At 61.1% G+C, this 20,865-nt stretch overlaps 1 protein-coding gene across 1 annotated transcript; it reads left to right on the plus strand.

Moving 5' to 3' along the window:
• Positions 1 to 1,532: 1,532 nt before the first annotated feature.
• LOC111145928 (bromodomain containing 3) lies at positions 1,533 to 19,546 on the plus strand. Its single transcript, XM_022501246.1, has 11 exons — positions 1,533 to 1,857; positions 2,515 to 2,652; positions 3,335 to 3,482; positions 4,287 to 4,501; positions 6,266 to 6,637; positions 9,173 to 9,301; positions 11,385 to 11,576; positions 12,443 to 12,678; positions 15,898 to 16,190; positions 16,989 to 17,117; positions 18,741 to 19,546. Exons 1-11 carry the CDS (start codon positions 1,645 to 1,647, stop codon positions 18,854 to 18,856), a joined length of 2,181 nt encoding a protein of 726 aa, XP_022356954.1. The 5' UTR covers positions 1,533 to 1,644; the 3' UTR covers positions 18,857 to 19,546.
• Positions 19,547 to 20,865: the final 1,319 nt, after the last annotated feature.

Consider the following 20,865-nt stretch of genomic DNA (forward strand, 5'->3'; position numbering starts at 1 on the left):
CTAGGTGTTCCCTGGCTTTCTGTGTTCCTGCTGGACACGTAGGGAGGGCAGGCCCCAGGGGAGAGCCCCGCAGGTGGTGCTGGTGCTCAGGCCAGGTTTGCACTTGCTGACCTGCTGGGGGCGGGGCGGGCCAGTGGGCAGGAGGGATGACCCAGGTTTGCTCCAGGCTCCCACGCTTCCTGGTAGTGAAGACCCACCCTCGTTGCCATTAGCATGAGCTGGCGGAGCGCCACAGCTGGTGGGGCCGTGGGCACCGTGCTCACAGTGCCAAGGCCCCAGCTGGGCCGGAGGGAGAAGCAGGAGAGGGTGTGGAGGAGGGGAGGGGCCGTGGCTTCCCCGGGAAGATGGGCGTGGCACCTCACGGGGGCTCCAGGGTGTCCCTTGAATGCAGAGCAGGTCTCCTTGGTGGGCAAGATGCACCTGCTGTCCTGGTGAACCCTTTCACTCTGGTGGGAGTGCTTTGTAGCAGGTGCCAGTTACGTGGGTGTACCCACGCCACGTGGCAGGTGGCGAGCGACCAGCAGGATATTCACCGGCTCCCGAAACGGAGCCGCTTCTGCAAGTCGTCCGAAGGGTGCTGCTCTCTCCCCCATCCCGTCGGGCCCCTCGCGTGGTGGGGGTGCCGCTCAGCCCCAGCCTGTCTGGATATCATGACACGGACATGAGGACCCAAAGTGTGGCAGGGCATACCAACATGGCCTGGTGCTCCCTTTCCGTGTGTGACCCCCCCCAGTCTGCTCTGGGCCCTACAGCTAAGAGCGAGGCCAGCGGCTTCCATCCAGGAAACAGCAGGGCTTCTGGCGTTGGGACTGGCCTGTTGGTTCTGGGGCACCGTTGGTTGTCTTCCTTCCCAGCCCGAACCAGGCCAGCATTCCTGAAAGCTGGTGGGGGAGGGGAGCAGCCCCCCCTCGCTGAGAGGGCAGTGTGAGGTGCGTCTCCTCCCGCCCGCCCCCTCTCCCTGGGGCTGGGCGTGTCACACTCCGCCTGCCATCACAAACCAGCTCTGGTTCTCGTGGTGATGTCGGAACCTCGCGCCGAAGGGCCCGGGCTCCGCACGCTGCACAAGGGTCCGCGAACACTCTGCCTGGCTGGCTTAGCTCTGTGGGGTCGATGCCGGAGCGCTCTCTACATGTGAATCATTCCCCCAAAATTGCCACGATCAAGAACAGTCCGAGTCAGCCCCCAGCAGGCAGGCCAGTTGGTGGGCAGGGAGCCAGGAGAGGCCACATCCCGGGCCGCCACCTCCCACTGCTGGCTGTGTGCCCGGACTGCCACCTTCCCGCACTTGCGTTGGTGTCCCCCGCCCCCCAAGCAGCCCGAGTCCACATCACGTCCCTGCCCCAGCCTGAGAGCGGTAATTGGACTGTGGGTCTGTGACAGGTGAGGGCCGGGCTGAGCACGGCGAGTGGCACAAGTCATGAGAGCCGGCCTCATCGTGACCACTTGGGCGTGCGTGCTCGGGAGCCCGCGAGGCCAGGCGAGGCGGTGGGGCCTGGGTGACCGGCCTGTCTCTGTCAACCTCCTCCCTATAGGTGCTGCCCGCTCGGGCCCAGAAATGGGATGTCAGGCCTCCAAAAGGAGCACAGTGGAAGCCAGGGCCTCCCCGAGCCGCTGCTGTGACGGCCAGTGAGCGCGCAGCAGAGGATGTCCACCACGACGACAGTCGCCCCCACGGGGATCTCGGCGGCCCCGGGCCCGGTCAACCCGCCCCCGCCGGAGGTCTCCAACCCCGCCAAGCCTGGCCGCAAGACCAACCAGCTGCAGTACATGCAGAACGTGGTGGTGAAGACGCTCTGGAAACACCAGTTTGCCTGGCCCTTCTACCAGCCTGTGGATGCGATCAAGCTGAACCTGCCCGTGAGTGCCCTCCCCTCCCCCACCCACCCGCATCCCTGCCCCTCTGTCGCCCCCTCCCAGAAGGACTGCCTCTGGGGCCAGGCACAGCCCAGGGCCCGTGGTGACAGAGGAGCAAAGGGGATGCTCAGGGTGTGGTGGTCCCTAAGCGTAGGGAGCAGGGGGGAGGCCGTGCCTCCCTGCTCTTCCCACGTACCCTCCTGTAGAACCCTGCCTCTGCCCCCGCCCCCCCGCTGTCAGGTACTCAGTGCAGGTTGTGGCCCCCTTTCGGGCGGAGGCCAGGTCATCTGATGGGTTTCTTCTTTGGACCCAAATAGAGAAAACCCTGAGCATTTTCCAGGGAATCCCTGGGCCGCTCGTTGGTGGCCTGGGTTCTGGGCCCAGCTCGGCACACCGGTCACCGGCGGGCCCTGGATTTGGAGTCTGGGGGGTCTCGGCCCCTTCTCCACGGTGCCGATCTGCTCCTGCCCCGGCTGCCTGGTTCCGAGTGTTTCTGAGAATCACCCGTCCGGGCGGAAGCTGTTGGGCGACAGGTGTGGCGGGGGGTGCACGTGGGCCGGGCGCTCGCCCCAGAACCCGCACCGGCCCTCAGCTGACCGGACACTGGCGAACCCCGTGCCGCAGAGTCTGCTGACGTCCCTCTGAACATCTCTTTCCCAGGATTATCATAAAATCATAAAGAACCCGATGGACATGGGGACTATTAAGAAGAGACTAGAGAATAATTACTACTGGAGCGCGAGTGAGTGTATGCAGGACTTCAACACCATGTTTACAAATTGTTACATTTATAACAAGGTAAGAAGGCTCGCGGCTCCCCACTGCTGGGGGGGGCGGGGCCGGCTCCCGAGCAGCTCTCAGACGGCGGGCGGGGGCCACGCCACCCCCGGGCCACAGTCGCCACTCGAGGTTCTCAGGTGCTGCCCATGCCCTCCTCCCCCCAAGGGGGGAGCGAAGCCTGCAGCGGCCTTTTTTCGGGGGAGCTTACAGACCAAACACTTCAAACTGTTCATGCCCTCGGACCTCGAAACCCCAGCTGTCGGGACGCTCACGGGCGCCGTGATATCCACGTGCAGCCGCCCCACGTGGCCAGGCCACTGCACGACCAGGGAGCACGTGGTCACGATGGCTTTCGGGGAGGAGAGTAGAGGAGGGAAGGCCCACACGGTCCTGACTTGGTGGGGCTTGTGTTGTTTTCCATTGCAACGGGACACAGCACGGACGGGTTGAGTTGAACTGAGCGGAAGGTTCTGTTTTCCGCGCGGGGTTGGCTGAAGGGTGGTTCTTGTTCTTGGTTTTCTGGATTCTTCCAAGAGTCTCCACAGTGAAATCTGCTCCTTTCTCCTCCCCCACCGCTTGCCCTACCACATCTCTGAAGGGATTTTTGAATAAACGTTTTCTTGAGCCACAACCAGTGATGTCTTTACAAGCACGTGGCCCCTTGCCCAACAAGTGACCTTGGCTCTCCCTGTGTCTTCAGCCCACAGATGACATAGTGCTAATGGCCCAAGCCTTAGAGAAAATTTTTCTGCAGAAAGTGGCCCAGATGCCCCAGGAGGAAGTTGAATTATTACCCCCTGCTCCGAAGGGCAAAGGCCGGAAACCGGCTGCAGGAACTCAGAGTGCAGGTAATAGGGTGGGCGGTGCCGTCCTTCTGTCCTGACACCCCTCCCCTGACCCGGAGTGTGACAACAGCATTCTTGTGTGAGTCCCTCGGCCCTCTGAGCTCAGTGTCCCTGTCTGTGAAGTTGGGGCGATATGGCTGGCCATCTGCCTTTGAGCCTGCTCTGCTGGGGAGACTGGTATTGCCCTGCCCCCATGCTGAGGCCACCTCTTCCAGAAGTCTGGACATGAGGTCCCTTTGTCCCCCCAGGACGTTGCCTTTCTAGCAGGTGTTGTATGCTCTGGGACAGGAGAGGGGCTGTGTCACCTTTTGGGGAGGGCTGGAGGTGCGGGATGAGAATTAGCACTAGGAGCCCTGGGGGGGTCTTACCTGGTCCAGGAACAGGGAACAGAGGCATGCCCCGATGGAGAGACTGGCCAGGCACCTCAGCCCTTGGAGGCCGGGGCGGGTCCCCACCAGTGCCAGCCATCCCGCTTTGCAGATGGGACTGTGGGTGGTTAAGTAGGTCTGCCGGGTCATCCAGCTGGTTACTGGTGGAGTCTGAGTCAACCCCAGGTTTCTCGGGCCCAGGCCTGGCTCTTCTTCCCAGTCTGCACCTGCTCCAGGCGTCCTCATTCAGACTTTGGTCTGGGTGAGCGCCTGTGGAGGCTGGTTCTATGGGGGCAGCCATGGTGCAGGGGCAGAGGTCTCAGGAGGGGTGCCTCCCTGGACTGGTGTGCTCTGGCTGGAGGGTCTGGTCCAAGAAACTTTTGGAAGCTAGCTGGCAGCTAGAGCCCAGCATGTTCAATGTCCTTTTGCTCTATTCAAGGTACACAGCAAGTGGCGGCCGTGTCCTCTGTCTCCCCAGCAACCCCCTTCCAGAGCGTTCCCCCCACTGTCTCCCAGACGCCTGTCATCGCTGCCACCCCAGTGCCAACCATCACCGCAAACATCACGTCGGTCCCTGTTCCCCCGGCCGCTGCCCCGCCTCCTCCCTCGACGCCCATCATCCCCGTGGTTCCTCCCACACCGCCTGTAGTCAAGGTGAGTGTCCCTGGGGACAAGGTCAGCTGGCCGTCCGATTGCCAGGCCGGGGTTCCTGGATTCGGGCAGGTGTGGGGTGGGCAGGGGAGCCATCTGCCACCTGTCCCTGGGCACCCCCTCCTTAGTGGGTGTTTGGTACACGTGGCTCTGGAGTGGTTCTCTCTGTGCCCGAGGTCAGGCCGTCGCCCCTGACGCGGATGGGGAGACGGAGGCTCAGGGAGCTGCAGGTCACACAGCTGGTGAGGGCGGGCTGTGCTGAACCCCCGTTTCTCTGGTCCTGAAGCCCTGGCCTTTGCAGTACATGGGTCACTGTGGGAAGGCGTGGGAGAGGAGGGTGGATGGGTCCCAGAGCCCCTGGCTCACACGTGGACTTAGGGCAGTGGCCCAGGTGCATGGTGAGGAGCCAACAGCCGCACGGCCTGCCCTGTGCGCCCCGGTAGTGTGAGCTCCAGCCCGTCTGCCTCCCCGGTCTGGCCGGAAGCTTTCATGGAGGGGCTGTCCTGGCCGGGTCTGGGCTCGGAGCCCACGCTCCTTGTGAGATCCAGGGCAGGCCCCGGGCCGGGCGCTGACGTGTGTCTTCCGTTTGCCCCTCACAGCGGCCCTGTGGGGCAGACAGTAGTTCCCCCATCTTACAGATGAGGAAGCAGGCGCTCGGGGGGGTTAAGTGGCCCCCCCCAAGGTAACGCCCCGCCGCTGCTTTCCCTCCCCCATGGCCTTCACTGCCTGCACCTGTGGGCGGTGCCTGGCCAGGCCGCCTTACACCGTGCCCAGCTGTTTTTGGAGCATGTCCTGTTTGCCATGGCCGGGTGAGCTCCCCCGGGCCTCTGTGGCGCACGCTTGGTGTCCTGTGGGTGCCCACACGTGTTTGTGGATAGCCAGCCCGTGCCCCTGCCAGCCTGGGGGCGGCGGCTTTGCTGGGGCAGAGACCGCGGTGGCGCCCCAGAGAGCAGGTCGCTGTCAGGCCGTTAGCCTGGGTGTTGTGGTCCGAGGGGCCCCGTGCCAGTCTGAGAGGCGGGGAGCTGGCTGAGCTGGTCTCGGGGACGCCCGTGGCCCCAGCTGCGGTGCCTGAAGGGACCCTCATGCCCAGGGCACAGCCTGTGTGAGTGTCTGCCCTGCACCCACAGAAGGCTCTGTGGACCTTTTAACGTTCCCTCCTGTTACGGACAATAGCTCTCTGTGGCTCCCACTGCCTTTTGGCTTCAAGACCAGACCTGCCCAGTCAGCTCCCGGGAGTCCTTGGTCCCAAACCCGCCGCTGCCGCCCAGCCCCATCCCCGCCCCGCATGCTGGCCCCGCTCCTGGCCTCGGCCTGCTCTCCTTGGTGCTCCAGCTTGGAGGCCTCTGGCCTTTCCCACTGGCCTTTCTAAGCAGGGATTTCCGTCTGTCCCTGCTGTCCGTTAGCCTGAGTCCCGCTTGGGGTCGATCCCAGCGCCAGGTCCACCTCGGTCGTGTTGTCTCTGGAGCCCCCGCACGGCCCGGGGTTCGGGCAGGTGACTTGCACGCCCCCATCACGCTGCTCAGGCGTGCTCTTGGAGCCCGGGGGGCGAGTGGAGGGGACCCTGGAGGGGCGGCTCTGGGGCGGGGGGTGGGTTCTGAGTCCAGCCTTCCCACCACCAGCTGTGTGACCTTGGGCCTGAGCTGTGGCCCCTCTGAGCCTCGGCGTCCCACGGAGCGCGGGGTGCCGCCCGGGGCCGAGTGAGGCAGCGTCCGCGCTCCCGGGCCCCGTGCTCCGTCCCGGGGCTCACCGGTTGTGTTGCCGTCGCAGAAAAAGGGCGTGAAGCGGAAAGCAGACACCACGACGCCCACGACATCCGCCATCACCGCCAGCCGGAGCGAGTCGCCCCTGCCGCTGTCAGACCCCAAGCAGGCCAAGGTGGTAGCCCGGCGGGAGAGCGGGGGCCGCCCCATCAAGCCGCCCAAGAAGGACCTGGAGGACGGTGAGGTGCCGCAGCACGCGGGCAAGAGGGGCAAGTTGTCGGAGCACCTGCGGCACTGCGACAGCATCCTCAAGGAGATGCTGTCCAAGAAGCACGCGGCCTACGCCTGGCCCTTCTACAAGCCGGTGGATGCTGAGGCCCTGGAGCTGCACGACTACCACGACATCGTCAAGCACCCGATGGACCTCAGCACCGTCAAGGTACCGCATGGCGCCCGCCGGGGGCGCTCAGCAGGGCGGGCGCACGGGTCCAGACGGGGCTGGGACGAAGGTGCGTGTGTCCCGCCCGCCCTCACGGAATCTGGGGCTTCGCCACCCTCTGCCCCGCGGAAGCCCGTGTCCTGTCTCGGGGGGTGGGTTCCATACTGTCCGCAAGCACGGACTTTCCGGTGATGCGTCCCCTCCGCTGCCCCAGCCAGAGAGGGGCTCTGGAGCAGGGGAGGTAGTGGACTTGAGGCCTAGAGCCCGGCCTCCCATGCCCGGGGCTCCTCCTGGGCTTTATAGTGAGTTTTGTTCTGGGCCCGGCTGGTTGTGTACGACAGAGAGTGGGCTCGTGCTGGGCTGTGAGGGGCAGAGAGCCTGGGCAGAAGCAGACTAAAGGCACACGTAGGTGGGGTTCCTGACCCCCCCCAATCGGCTGGGGTCCCAGTCCACCTGCCCTCCTTCGGGGGGCATTCCGAGCTGGCACTGGTCTCTGGCCACTGGGGACAGTAGCCCGCCTCCTCTGGGAGCCGCCTGTGTGGCCCCGGAAGGTGCTCCCAGAAGGAGGTGGTTGCCTCTCTCCATCAAGAGGGTCTGGCCCTCGAGCGGCTGGTCTCTGGCATTCTGCCTGGTTTCCCCGTGATGCCAGCCTGGGGCAGAGTCTCCGTCTGGGAGACGTCCCCCGCGGCGCTTGGGGGTTTCGGGAGGGCAGACCTGGCTGTGTGGGGCACTGGTGCCTGGAGAACTGCGCCGAGGACCGATACCTTCTGTCCTGCCCCCGCTGGGAGCCTCGTACTGTCCTTTCCTTTGGACGGTGCCTCGTCCCCGTGAGTTAGCGCCAGCTGAGAGCAAGTACAAAGACTCCAGAGAGGCGGAGGCCAGTGGAGGGCAGAGCACAGCACCGCCCGCGCTCCGGGGGGACTCCCAGCCATGGTTTGGATTTGCTCTCAGCCGAGGCGGCTCTCCTGGCTGGTCTTGACTCTGGGGCAGCAGGAATGGGGCTCCCAGGTGTGTGTCCGAGGCCGAGCTCTCCCTGCTCCAGGTCTGCGAGCTCCCGGCTCTGGGCTGGCAGTGAGTGGCCGGCCCCCTCGGCCCCAGATAGGGGCTCCCCACACGTGTCCTGGCCGGGACTTGGGGTGGGGGTTACGGGGGCGGGTCATCCGCACGGACCCCTGCTGTTTGGAGATGGGGAAGCTGAGGCTGGAGGGAGTGAGGGCCTGCGGGCGCGGCCGCAGGAGCCCGTCCCGGCTCCCGGGAGCCTCCAGCTGAGACGGCACCCAGACGAGGGCGCGGTTAACAGTGCTGCCCCTGCTGCCCGTCTGACAGGCCAGTGACTTGTCCACGCCCCGCAGCCAGGGAGTGGCAGACTGTGGGGGGTTGGGGGTCGGCCCTGGTGTGCCGATGTCCCCGCAGGCTGAGCCTGTGTCCTGCTGGGGGACCTGGCGGGGGGGCTACTTGCGCTCAGGCACTTTGCTCTGGTGCTCCCGCTCGGAAACACCCGTCATCTGGGAAGCAGTGAGGAACGACACACAGCTGTCCGCCTGTCCTTGGGCCCCTCAAGCCCCTTAGCCCGTGTGTTCCCAGCCCCTGGGCCCTTGCCCCCCTGGAGCGTGGCCAGCGATCACTTTGGGGCCAGAGCCTGAAGCTCTGGCAGAGGTTCAGAGGGTCTCGCATGCCTGTTTGTCTTCCTGAGCTGGGCCTCCCCAGGGTAGGGAGGCTGTGCTGAGGGCCGAAGCCATGCAGCCTGGGAGCTGTCCGACGCCCTGTGACCGGCAGGGGTACGTCCCCAAGGCACAAGAGAGGCTGCAGGCTGTGGTGTCCGGCCGCGCTCCACCCCCAGATCCACGATAGCGTCCCTGGAGGTGCAACTGAGACAGACGGTCGGGCTCCCTCCTGTGCCGTCGGGCTCCAGGGGCGCATGGTCCCCAGGAGAACAGGGGGCCCCTCACCGGCGGGATGTCCCTGACGGACAGCTTCTGCTTGAACCCGTGCAGACACAGGGAGCTCACTGCCTCACGGAGCAGCTCCCGTCCACTTGCCCTGACTGGCAGCTCGTTCTAAGTGCTACCTCGCAGTGACCGCCATTGGTTGCGCTTCTGTCCTCCCCGGGAGCGTGTCCATCGTCTCACCACCGCCAAGCCCACCTCGTCCTGCTGGGCTGCGAGGGGCAGGCTGGTCAACAACGCCTGAACTCTCACAGAGATGAAATCGGTGTCTCCACCTGTGAACTGGGGAGACCAAACCCAGCCCCCGCCCCGGATCTGGCAGCGGAAGCTCCTCGTCCCCCCGGAGCTGCTCCTGTCAGGGCCTTTGCTGTGTGGAAAGTTAGCGCGTGCAGCTGGCAGGGCAAGGAGAGCTTCCGTGGAGGCTGCAGGAGCCAGGATTCTGGGGGTCCCGGAGCGTCGCTTCCGAGCCCTCAAGTCCCGCTCCCACGCTTGCCTCTGGGCTCCCGGGGACGTGGTGCGAGGCTGGCCGTGTGGTGGGTCTCCCTGCGGTGCCGGGCAGTGCCCCTCACCCCTGTCGTTCGTGTTACAGAAGAAGATGGACAGCCGCGAGTACCCAGATGCTCAGGGCTTTGCCGCTGACATCCGGTTAATGTTCTCCAACTGTTACAAGTACAACCCCCCGGACCACGAGGTGGTGGCCATGGCCAGGAAGCTCCAGGTAACCGAGGTCCTGTCAGGCGGAGGGGCCTTCTGGGCACAGCGCGGGGGTCGGGGGCTGACCAGCTTCCCGGGGCAGGCGCCCAGGAAAGACGCAGGCCTCCCGGAGAATGTGGGGCCCGGAAGGCCGTGGGAGAGCCTGCCCCGCACAACAGCCTTTCTCCTGAGCAGCGCCCACTGCTGGCCAGGCCCCAGGCCTGCTTCCCAGGCACACAGGGGCAGACAGGCCAGCCTCTGCCCTCCGGGGGCGGCGAGGCCGAGGAGGCGGGTGTCCCTCCTCCCGCAGATTCGGTCTCTGTGCGAGGAGGGGGTCTTTGTCACCAGCCTCCTAGTGAGGCTGCTGGAGGCCGGGTTCTGTGACCTTCTGCCAAAGTCTGGTGCTGCCCGCCTGTCCCTGTGTGGGTCGCTGTGCTCTCTTCATGCTGTGTGTTGTTGCCTTTGTTAACAACGGCGCCGTAATATTAAAGTTATTTTTGTCAATCCTAGAGAGAGGGTGAGCACAAGTTGAGGGAGGGGAAGAGGACCCCAAGCAGACTGGCCACTGAGCATGGAGTATGACACGGGGCTCGATCCCCCCCGGAGGTCATGACCTGGGCTGAAACCAAGCGTGGGCCACTTCACCGACGGGAACACCTTGGTCCCCCAGCAGCACCAAAATTTTAAATGTTACATAATTGGGGGATTTAATTTTGGAGGAAAGAGTAAAAATTGTGGATCTCTATACACTCCCAGCAGTTTTTTCCCCAGAATACAGGCTGTTAGTTGTTTGAGATGTTCCTGGTCTTTTGCTGAGAACCTTTTGAAGACCCCGGGAGGCAGCTCACAGTGCCCACCCAGCGCCCAGAGGAGGGAGGAGGGAGAAGCGCTTTCGTGCTGCTGGGTCCCCCTGTGTCATGTGGGCCTTTCCCAGGCTCTGCTGGCGCGGGCTGCACCCTCTGCGGACCGGCTCCCCTGCGGAGTCCGGCGCAACAGGCCCAATGGTCCCGGTATGCCCGGAAGCCGGCAGGAGTTGTGATTTTACGCTGAGACCACGTCCCCACCGTGTCTGGAAGTAAGAGGGCTTTGCCCAGTTGGGCTCCGCGTTGGCTCTGTGCCTCTCCTGAGCCTGCTGTAGCTCAAGGAGGAAGCGGGCGGCACTGGGGCCGATCAGGGGTGCCGGCAGCGTGCGGCGGCCAGTGGCTGTGGCTCTGTTCCCGCAGGTTGGCTCTCAGCAGTTTGGCCACAGAGGCTGTGAGTCACGATTCCCAGTGCACTGAGCAGTCATGGCAGTCCAGCTCCGGGATCGGAGCCCCGCACGGGGTAGCCTCTGCTGAGAGTACTTCTCCAGCCATGGGCCAAGGGCAGACCGGACCACCATGCACATATGTGCCTCTGGGGGTGTCTTCACCCCAGGAGGAGAGTCTGAGACCAGGGGGCTGGCATCTCACAAGTGTGAGCTGGAGCTCACGGGTGTAGGAGCTTAGCAGGGAGGGAGCGCCCACGTGGCTGTACACCCCCATCTGAAATGAACCTGGGCCTCCAGGAGAGGGGACCTTGGCTGGGAGGTGCCCCTGGGGGCCTGGGTCCTGCTCCGTGCTTTCTGAAGCCAGCTTTGACGGGACAGGACTCTTGCCTCTGCAGCCAACTTCTGGGCCTAACTTGGAACAAGAGGTGATGCTGTGGTAAAGCTCTGGGCGAGGTGTGGGAGAGAACGTCCACTGGCCTCCGTACCCGGCAGCTGGGGGCCCCATAAAGGTCACAGATGACACAGAGGCACTCTGTCTGCTTTGCCGTGGGCGGCAGCCTGTAGAGTCTCTGACCCCGAGGTCCAGAGAACACGCAGATCTCCTGCAGGAGGCGTGTGCTTAATAAAGAGGGCTCGCGGACCAGTTCCTAGAAGGCTGCGTCTGTGGCTGTTGTCCCCGTCGCCCCTGCCCCTGGACTGGCACTCAGAGCCTGGACGGGGAAGGAGGGAGGGGGAGCAGGAGAGCAAGCTGGGGCGGTGCTGCTCCGATGCCACTCACAGATACTAAGGTCTGGGTCTCCCACCCCCGGGGCTGCCCTGTGGGAGTCCAGGACCTCAGGTGGCCCCTGCTTCCCCCCAGGACGTGTTTGAGATGCGGTTTGCCAAGATGCCTGACGAGCCCGTGGAGGCGCCAGCGCTGCCCGCCCCCGCGGCCCCCGTGCTGAGCAAGGGTGCGGAGAGCAGCCGCAGCAGTGAGGAGAGCTCCTCGGACTCAGGCAGCTCCGACTCGGAGGAGGAGCGGGCCACCCGGCTGGCTGAGCTGCAGGAGCAGGTGTGACCGGGGGCGGGGCCCAGGGAGGGGTACGCTCCGAGGGCCCCCGACCAGCCTGTGGGGCGGGACCTCAGCCGCCGAGGTCGTGGTCGTGTCTAGTGGGCGCCGGCTCTGAGGCTGCGGTAGGGAGGAGGCGGCCCCATGCTGGCCTCCGATGGGGAGGAGAGAATGGAGACCAGCGGCCGTGGTCACCAGCCGGGAGGGCCGCTGGTGTTTGGGGGCTGAGCCTCGTTAGAGGTGGCGCCGCAGGGAGGGTGGCCCTGGGCATAGCTGGACCTGTGACGCCTTTTCCTGCCCTGGGAGATGCAGCTCACGGGAGCCCCTCACGGCCCGCTCAGGGGTCGCTGAGATGGGAAGTGCGTGGAGCGCTTAGCGCACGGCCAGGGAGGCACTGGCCCGGGGTACACGTTAGCTGCTGGCCTGGATTGTTTTAACCTGCTATGTCTGCCACGTGACATGGTGGTGGCTTCTAAATGGAGCCGTCGAAAACCTTTGTACAGACGCATAAACCTCTGTGTGGGGTTGTCTTTGTCGGAAGAATTCTAAGGAAGGAGAAAAGCAACTGTGCCCCCTGTGCTGGCCTGAGTGCACCACCAGGCTCACAGGTCGGCCCCTCGGCCACCCACGCGCCCTGTTTCCGGCGAGGACGGTGAGGCCCGGGAGCTCTCCAGCACTGGCTGGGGTAATGAGGGCAGGGGGAGCCTTTGATGCCCTCTGCTCCTGGACCCGTCTGGCTTTCGACAGCAGAGCGTGGCTCCATGCTCCCGGCTCAACCTCCCCACGTGTTTGAGGTGGCTTCAAGGGCACCCCAAAGCCCCCTCAGGCCAGCCCCCGGGGAGCCCTCTCAGCCACGTGCTGTTTTCCAGCTGAAGGCTGTGCACGAGCAGCTAGCCGCCCTGTCGCAGGCCCCCGTGAACAAGCCAAAGAGGAAGAAGGAGAAGAAGGAGAAGGAGAAGAAGAAGAAGGACAAGGACAAGGACAAGGAGAGGCACAAGGCAAAGTCTGAGGATGAGAAGAAGGCCAAGGTGGCCCCACCTGCCAAGCCGGCCCAGCCGAAGAAGGCGCCTGCCAAGAAGGCGAGCAGCACGGCCGCGACCAGCAGGTGGGCTGCGGCGCCCTTCAGGCCCCGGCAAGCCCAGTGTCACTTGTCCTAGGTGCTTGTGGTGGGAAGGTCCTGGATTTGGGCCTCTGCACCTTGGCTGCAAATCCTGGTGACACGGAGACTGGGCTGATACATGGAAAAATGGGCTGGGGGCTGGGTTGTCCTTGTCTCTCCCATCTTTTGGCACAAAATGAGGCCTCTGGCGGCAAGACTGAGCCCTGGAGAGTATCCCACAGCTCTCCCTGGGGTTAGCCTCTCAGTCTCGGGCACTGGAGTGGTCGCACTCTCTGCCACAGACTTCGGCATCTCAAGTCCTTGGGGCCGTTTTCCTGCTTTGGGCCAAGGAGTTCTAGGGACATTGCCTCTTAACACGGGTTCTACTTCCTGGTCCACCTGCCTTTTGTCCTCACTTCTCCTGGGTCAGGCCCTGCCCTGAGGAATGCCTGCCACAGACAGGACGACGGGGATGAGGATGGGGGGCTTGTGCTCAGGGCCGGCGTGCCTTTCCTGCAAGGTAGAGGGGCTTCCCAGAGCAGGGTGACAGCTGTGCTGGAGGGAGCCCAGCAGCAGTCGCGATAGGGTTCCAAGAGACAGGAACAGCGGGGACAGAGCCATGGACGCCAGCAGTGTTGTGGGAATTAGTGGGAATTGGGACAAGGTTGGTTCCACTGAAGAGTGGAGACTGGTTTGGGAAAAGGGCTTGGGAGAGGCTGCTGAGGTTGGCCAGCTCTGTTGAGGCCTCTCGTTTTACCCCCCGAGCAAGTGAAGGGAGGTCGTGAGGTGTTTGAGCTGGAAGTGGTCAGATCCTGGTCATGCAGTGGGATGCAGGAACGGGAGAAGGGACAGCCTTGGGAAGTTTTCTGGTTCTGTAGGCGAGAGAGGCCAGGGTGGCCATGGAGGGGAGAGGCGGGAAGGACAGTCCTTGGGGCCCAGAAGCAGGAGGACAGGGCATGGGGAACCGGGAGTTTGGGCCTTGGCTGCTGGGTGGCCAGCGGCATTAGCAAGGGGTGGGGGTGTTTTGTCCTCCCTCCCTTTTCAGAGGGGAGGCAGGAATCAGGTTTTCTTGTAACGTCTGCCTGGATTTGGGGTCCGTGTAACACTGGCCTTGAAAATGAGTTGGGATGTGTTCTCTCCTATTTCCTGGGTCAGTTTATAGAGCTGGTATTAATTCTTAACTAGTAAGTAGCATTCCCCAGTGAAAGCATCTGGGCCTGGAGTTTTCATTGTGGGAAGGTTTTTTTTTTTTTTTTTTTTAAAGATTTTATTTTTTTTTCAGAGGGGGGGGGGAGAGAGCGAGCACAGGCAGACAGAATGGCAGGTAGAGGCAGAGGGAGAAGCAGGCTCCCCGCAGAGCAAGGAGCCCAATGCGGGACTCGATCCCAGGACACTGGGATCATGACCTGAGCCGAAGGCAGCTGCTCAACCCACTGAGCCACCCAGGCGTCCCTGTGAGAAGGTTTTTAATGATGAATTGAGTTATTTTGGTAGATACAGGACTAGTGACGTTTTTCAGTTTCATCTTGAGTGAGTTTTGGGGATTTGTGCTTTCGAGACATTGCTCCATTTCCCCCGAACTATGGAATTTGGGGACATTGGTTTGTGTGCCGTGTACCCTTACTGTTTAACATCGGTAGGGCCTCTAGTGATGTGTCCTTTTTGGGGGACTCTGTCTTTTTTCTGGGTGAATCTGGAGAGAGATAGAGGAGTTTTATTGGTTGTTAAAACAACCAGCATTTGATGTCATTGGGTTTTATCTGCTTTCACTTCTTTTTGTTCATGGCCTTATATTTATTACTTCCTGTTGCTTGTTTTGGACTTAATTTGCTTTCTTAATGTAGAAACTTAGATTATTGATTTGAGACCTTCTTTTCTAACCTAAGCGTTTAGTACTATTTATTTCTGTCTGCACACTACTTTTAGGTGTACTCCACAAATTTGATATGTGTGATTTCATTTAGTTCAAAACATTTTCTAATTTCCCTTCAGCCTTCCTCTTGGACCACAGGTTGCTTAGAAGTATGTTGTTTAATTTCCAAGTATCTGGAGATTTTTTTTCTGGACATGGTTCCGTTATTGGTTCCTGGCTTAATTCTGGTAGGGTCAGAAAACATACCTTGTGTGCTCATAGTACTTTTGTTAAGATTTATTTTATGGCTGGGAACTGAGGAATGTTCCGTGTGGACTTGCACGTGTGTTTTCATGCTCTTGGGTTGAGAATGTTAACTGAAATGTCAGGGAAAAAACAAACCAGAAACGTGTCAGTTAGCTTAATTCGGAGAATGGCGTGGCTGGGGCCTTCTCTGTTCTTGCTGACGGGCTTTACCAGCCACTGGGAGAGAGTCGCCGGGTCCGCAGCGGAAACTGTGGATGTTTCCACTGTCCTTCGGTTCTCAGTTTTGCTTCATACACTCTAAAGCTTGGTTTTTAGGTTCACACAGGTTGAGGGCTCTCATGTCTTCTCAGTCATTCGATCCTTTTCTCACTATGCCATGTCCCTCTGCTTCCTGACACTGTTCCTGTTTCCAAAGTCTCCACTTTCTCAACACCAGCCACTGCAGCTTTCTTTCCGTTAGTGTTTGTGTGGTAGAGTCCCCCCACCCATTGCTTTACTTTAATCTTCTGTCATTGTGTTTAACATAGGGTTGGTGGACCTCATGTGAGTCAGCTCTTATTTCTTATCCAATCCGACTATGTCTTTTAGTTGGTGTGTTTAGATCATTTATATTTAATGTAATGACTGATGGCAATTGCATTTCGCTCTTCTGTTCCGTTATTTGTCTTCCCTGTAGGCTTTATTCCTATGTCCCCTTTTCTGCATCCTTTTGGATTATTTGAATATGGAGATCAGTTTTTGACCTGCTGTATCCAAGATGCCTGTGGAGTGTTGAGGGGAGCTGACCACTACAGTCTTTCCTGGCTGAGGCTTAGAGACCCCCAAGTGGGGAGCAACTTCTGCTCTGACCTCTGAAACAGGGTCTTCTGTGTCCCTGCAGACACATGCAGCCCTCAGACAGTCCACCTGGCTTCTCTGCCTGGGGCACTACTTAGGGCTTGCCTCTCGGTATAAGAGCCTCGTTCTGGAGAGGTGGAAGGCCAGACAGAGCAGGAGTGAGGGGCAGGCTCCACAGGGGCTGGGGGGACACGGACTGGCAGCTCCACGGGGCTGGGGGGGCAGGGGCAGGGGCTCTGTGTCATGGTGTTCTTTGCCTTGTGCCACAGGCAGCTGAAGAAGGGCGGCAAGCAGGCATCAGCCTCCTACGACTCAGAGGAGGAGGAAGAGGGCCTGCCCATGAGCTACGACGAGAAACGCCAGCTCAGCCTGGACATCAACCGGCTGCCCGGGGAGAAGCTGGGCCGGGTGGTGCACATCATCCAGTCCCGGGAGCCCTCGCTCAGGGACTCCAATCCCGACGAGATCGAGATTGACTTTGAGACTCTGAAACCCACCACTTTGCGGGAGCTAGAGAGATACGTCAAGTCTTGTTTACAGAAAAAGCAAAGGAAGCCATTCTGTAAGTCGTGGGGGCAGAACACTGTGCTCGCTGTCCCTACCCTCTCCCGATTCCCCTCCTCCCCTCTCCTGCAGGCCTGGGGGAACAGGCCATGGGGCGGGTCCCTGCCCTTGCCCGTTCACGTGCCCCAGAGACACCTGTCTGTGTTCAGCCAGGCCCTTCTTCCCTGCTCTTGGTCAGGCCTTCGCCCCGAGCCTTCCTGAGGCCCGTTTGGGACCAGGGCTTGCAGGTGACCTCTTGATGGTCCACTGCCAGGGCAGAACGTTCCCCTTTGCCTGGAGTTGAGGGTCCAGAGACCTCCCAGGACAGATGTCGGCACTGGCCCAGGCTTGTCCTGGAAGTCAGTGACTTCACTGGGTGGGGACCAGGCGCTGCCTGGGGCAGTGGGTCCTGGGGAGTGAGAAGGGCAGGCCCAAGGCAGCCCCCAGCTGCCGGAGAGCTGGACAGCGGCCCCAGGAAACAGCCAGGGTGCACCTAGGCCTGCGTGTGGCCCTCTCAGTGGGCTTCCTCGCCTCCTCGGAGGGGTCAGTTGCTTCCTCCTGGATGTCCGGGGAGCCCCACAGTCAGCTGCGCTGACCCTTGGTAAGTTCTCCTGGGACTCAGAGGTGGTGGCCTCCCTGCTGAGGCTGAGGGAGAGCCGCATCCGTGCGGGAGGAGACACCTGCGAGTTTTGCACCTGCGAGCCGGGGCGGCAGCCCTGCGGGGGCCCAGTGAGCACCCGGGAGGGCTGGTGGCCCCCGAGGCCGCCGGGCTGAGCTCCTGGGGTGGCCGCCGGCTCAGCTCTGTGCTCCTCTGCAGCCACGAGCGGGAAGAAGCAGGCAGCCAAGTCGAAGGAGGAGTTAGCTCAGGAAAAGAAGAAGGAGTTAGAGAAGCGGCTGCAGGACGTGAGCGGACAGCTGAGCAACAACAAGAAGCCGGCCAAGAAAGGTACCTGTCTGCGGGCAGCGCCACCGCCCCGCTTCCCGCTACCCTCCGCTCCGAGGGGCGGGGCGGAGTGGGCGTGGAGGCGGGTGGGGTGTGGGCGTGGCAGAAGGCGGGGCTGGCAGGTGGGGCGGGGGTGTGGGCGGGGCATGGGCTGCAGACCCCGCCTTCAGTCTGGGGCTTCAGCTGGGTAGCCGCGTGCCCTTAGATGACGCTCTTGACACCCTGAAACCCCAAGTCCTTTGGGTCTCCCTCCTGCGGGGAGGTTGAGCCCATGGGCGGCGTGTGTGAGAGTTCCCCCTGCCAGAACTGCCCAGCACCCCCGCAGAGGACTTTCTGGAAGGGCCTAGCTGTGGTCTTTGCGGGTGGACCCTGCGGCTTGAGAGGGACTGGGGTCCTGACCCCTGGCATCAGGCTTTCTGGCTGTCCCCAGGCAGGAGAGACGTTCCAACTCCCTGCCCCCAGGCCCTGTGCTTTGTGGACGGAGGGCTCTTACTTTAGGTGAGCAGGTGATTTGCTGCTCTCATTCCTCTGGAGCCACGAGAAAGGGCAGATCCCATTTTCCCAGCCCCGGGTAGTGAGCGGTCAGAGTCCACAGCCACGGGGTAGCTGGATGCTGGGCCCTGCCTGCTCCAAGCAGGGAGGGTCCCTTCTGGTTTCCCCTGGGCAAGGCAGAGTAGGTGCTGTCTTCAAACTGCTGACCTCCCCCCTCGCCGCACCGGTTCCTCGTGGCGGACTACTTTCGTGTTTTCTAGACTCGTGTATTTCAATAGTTTGTGAGCCTCTGCGCCGTTTTTACCCACACTTCCGACTCCAGATGTGTGGGCTTTTGCTCAAGCCAGCTCTGCAGTCCCAACTCCAGGTGGGGTCCGGTGATTCAGTTCCTTTCCGACGCTGCTGGCTTAGGGTTAGCCCAGAGCCCACAGGTGGGAGGCTCACCCCCACAAGACCACCCTTCTCCCAGACGCCAGCTGCAAGTCCGTGGCCCGCCTTACCACTGACCAGCAGGCTGTGTACGGGGGCTCCCATGACCCTCTGCTCAGACCTAATGCTTGCTAGGAAGCACTTGTACTTGCCGCGTACAGCGTTGTCAGGAGCAGCAAATGGAAGAGGCGCAGGAAGAGGCATGGTGGGGCGTGTAGCTTCCCTCCCCTCTCTGGGCATGCCACCCTCACCGCATGTCCGCGTGCCCCTGAGCCCAGAAGCTCAGCATCGAGAGTGTCCTGGTGCTCCATCTCCCGCAGCCTCTCTGCCCGCAGCTCCCAGCCCCAATCCCGCGGTTTTCCTGGTGACCGGCCATCCCGAGTCACTTGTGAGCCTAAACTCAGGTGTGAGCCACAGGGGGCTCCTTGTAAGTAAGCAGACATTCCGCTCACTCCGGGGGTGCCAGGGGTTCTCGGAGCGCTGCACCTGGAGCCCGGAAAAAGGCCAGATGCATTTCTTTACCGTCCAGTACCCTCATGAGTGCAGGCTTGCGTCTCACCGAACCTCTCTTAATGCTGGCGGAGCGACTGGGTGTGGAAACGGGGGGGCCGAGGCTCGCGACGTGTCGGTGGTGCTCCGAAGAGCTTGGCCGGTGAGCGTGGGGCTGTGTGGGGGCGCGCTTCTCACCTACCACGTCTCCCCCAGAGAAGGCGGGCTCCGCGCCCTCGGGAGGGCCGTCCCGGCTCAGCAGCAGCAGCTCCTCCGGGTCCGGGAGCAGCAGTTCCAGCGGATCCAGCTCGGACAGCAGCGACTCGGAATGAGCTCTGCACTCACAGAACAGAACAGAACCAGCGACGTCGCACACGCCGAAACTCTGCAGTGTTCCCTTCTCTGGTTAATATACTACTTTCGTTCCACGGTGTGCAGGTTTCTTTTTAACTCAGTGTTATGGTATCTTCCAGTTTTTGCTTTAATAGGTCAAAGATCTTTCTCGTGTGTCCGTGAGGCTTTATGAGCAGGGGTGAGACCGCGTAAAGCCCTTTCCTCGTAACTGAGTTCAGTTGCTTGGAGATGGCAACTTCCAACGCTGACCTGATGACCGTAGAAAACCGTGTCGGATGGGATCTGAAGTTTCTTGCAAAAACTCCTTTCTTAGGCCCGACCTGGTCTGTAGCTCCAGAAAGAATTGTTGGAAAGGAAGTTTCTCTGAGATGGTACCATACTGAAGGCTGTCAGCTTTGCGAATAGGTGTTGTCTCTGCCCTTCGACTCCCCGCGCTCAGCCCTGCAGCGGCCAGGCTTGCCTCTTGCTGCGGGGGCCGAAGGTTGGGGGGCGGGGCCCGTGGGCTCCAGTCCGGGCTTCTGCAGGGGAAGGTTGGGGAGAGGCAGGTGGGCGCAGAGGGAGGGGCGTCAGGAGCTCCCGGGAGGGAACACGGGGGCCGCCTGTGCCACGCGCAGCTTTCCATACACTGAAACTTTTACCTCAACTTAAAAAAAAAAGGAAAAAAAAGAAAAAAAAAGAAAAGATTAAAAAAAAAAACAAAAGGAGACTTTTTTTGTAAGGTTCAATTTTCTACGAAAGTCCAGCCCCATGTGTGTCCCCAACCCGTGAGCTGCCGGTGCCGCACACTCTGGAGACCTTTCCCCGGTTTCGTGTATATAGGAACACTTTATTTATTAACATCATTGGTCGTTTTTTTTAAAAAAAGAAAAACAAAACTGCTAAAGAAATGCATTTAAAAAAAAAAAAAAAAGCAGACACGCACACGCAGGCCTTTTATGTGGTTGGAAGGAGAGCCCCAGACCCTGCCCGGATGGCGGACTGTGACCTCCAGGTGCTGGCGTCCCGCCACCTGTGCCGGTGCTCAATCGCGCCTGCGCGCTCGCCCTTCCCCGCCTGCCCCGCGGCCGGTGTCTGTCTCCGTGTGCGCGCGGGGTCCGGACGCACAGGCACAGACAACTTCCAGCCGCAGCACATGCTCAGTCTTCGTTTTGTGTGTCGAGTTCTTTTGTACTCACTTCTGGTCTCTTTAGGACTGTTTTAAAAGAAATCAATTTAGGGAACCCCAGTTATATAATATAAACTTTGTAATCTGAAAGAAAAAAATGTATAGTAAATCTAAGTCTTGATTTTTAACTTTCTATTGTAAAAAAATAATAATAATAATATACAGAGTTTAACAGAAGGTTATGTTTTGGTTTTGTTTTTTTCCAGAGGCTGCCCTGCGGCCTTTGGGTACAGGGACACTGCCCGCCTGAACTCAGAGCATTGTGGCTTCGGCCATGAGTGTTGGGGGCCGGCTGGCCAGTCCTCCCCCCGCCCCCACGGGGCACCCCTCACCTCCCAGCCCCGAGGGCAGGAGCAGTGGCCTGGCCAGGCTCTCCCTAGGGGCAGGAGGAGCCTCTGGCCCACCCTCAGCCACAGGAGGCTTTGCTCCCGGAGGACCACTCCAGGCTCCCTGCTCAAGCATTTTCCCGTTAGCACAGAAATGACTGAGACAGGGTCTTCTCCCAGACCTTCCTGGGAGGACTTCCTGGAAGTGGGTGCTGGGGGCAGAGCTGGCCTTGGGTCTGGTGGTGAGTTTCCAGGTGGACGGGGGGAACTGGTCATCGGTATCCGAGTAGGGGGCGCAGTCTTTACAAATTCTTAAAATGAAATCAGGTTCCCCCGGCCCTTAACGGTCACAGGTGCCCTTGCTGGACGTGGAACTGATGAGGCGGTCGGTGGGTGGCGGGTTACCATGTTTCTTATCTGCTGGTGATTCTGACGCTTGGTGAGTTTTGAGCCAGTTTGTTAAACTTTTCATTAAGTTTTGTTTATAATAAAAATA

Source organism: Enhydra lutris, unplaced genomic scaffold (assembly GCF_002288905.1).
Source record: "Enhydra lutris kenyoni isolate GAN:26980312 unplaced genomic scaffold, ASM228890v2 scaffoldscaffold13, whole genome shotgun sequence".
NCBI classification, from domain to species: domain Eukaryota; kingdom Metazoa; phylum Chordata; class Mammalia; order Carnivora; family Mustelidae; genus Enhydra; species Enhydra lutris.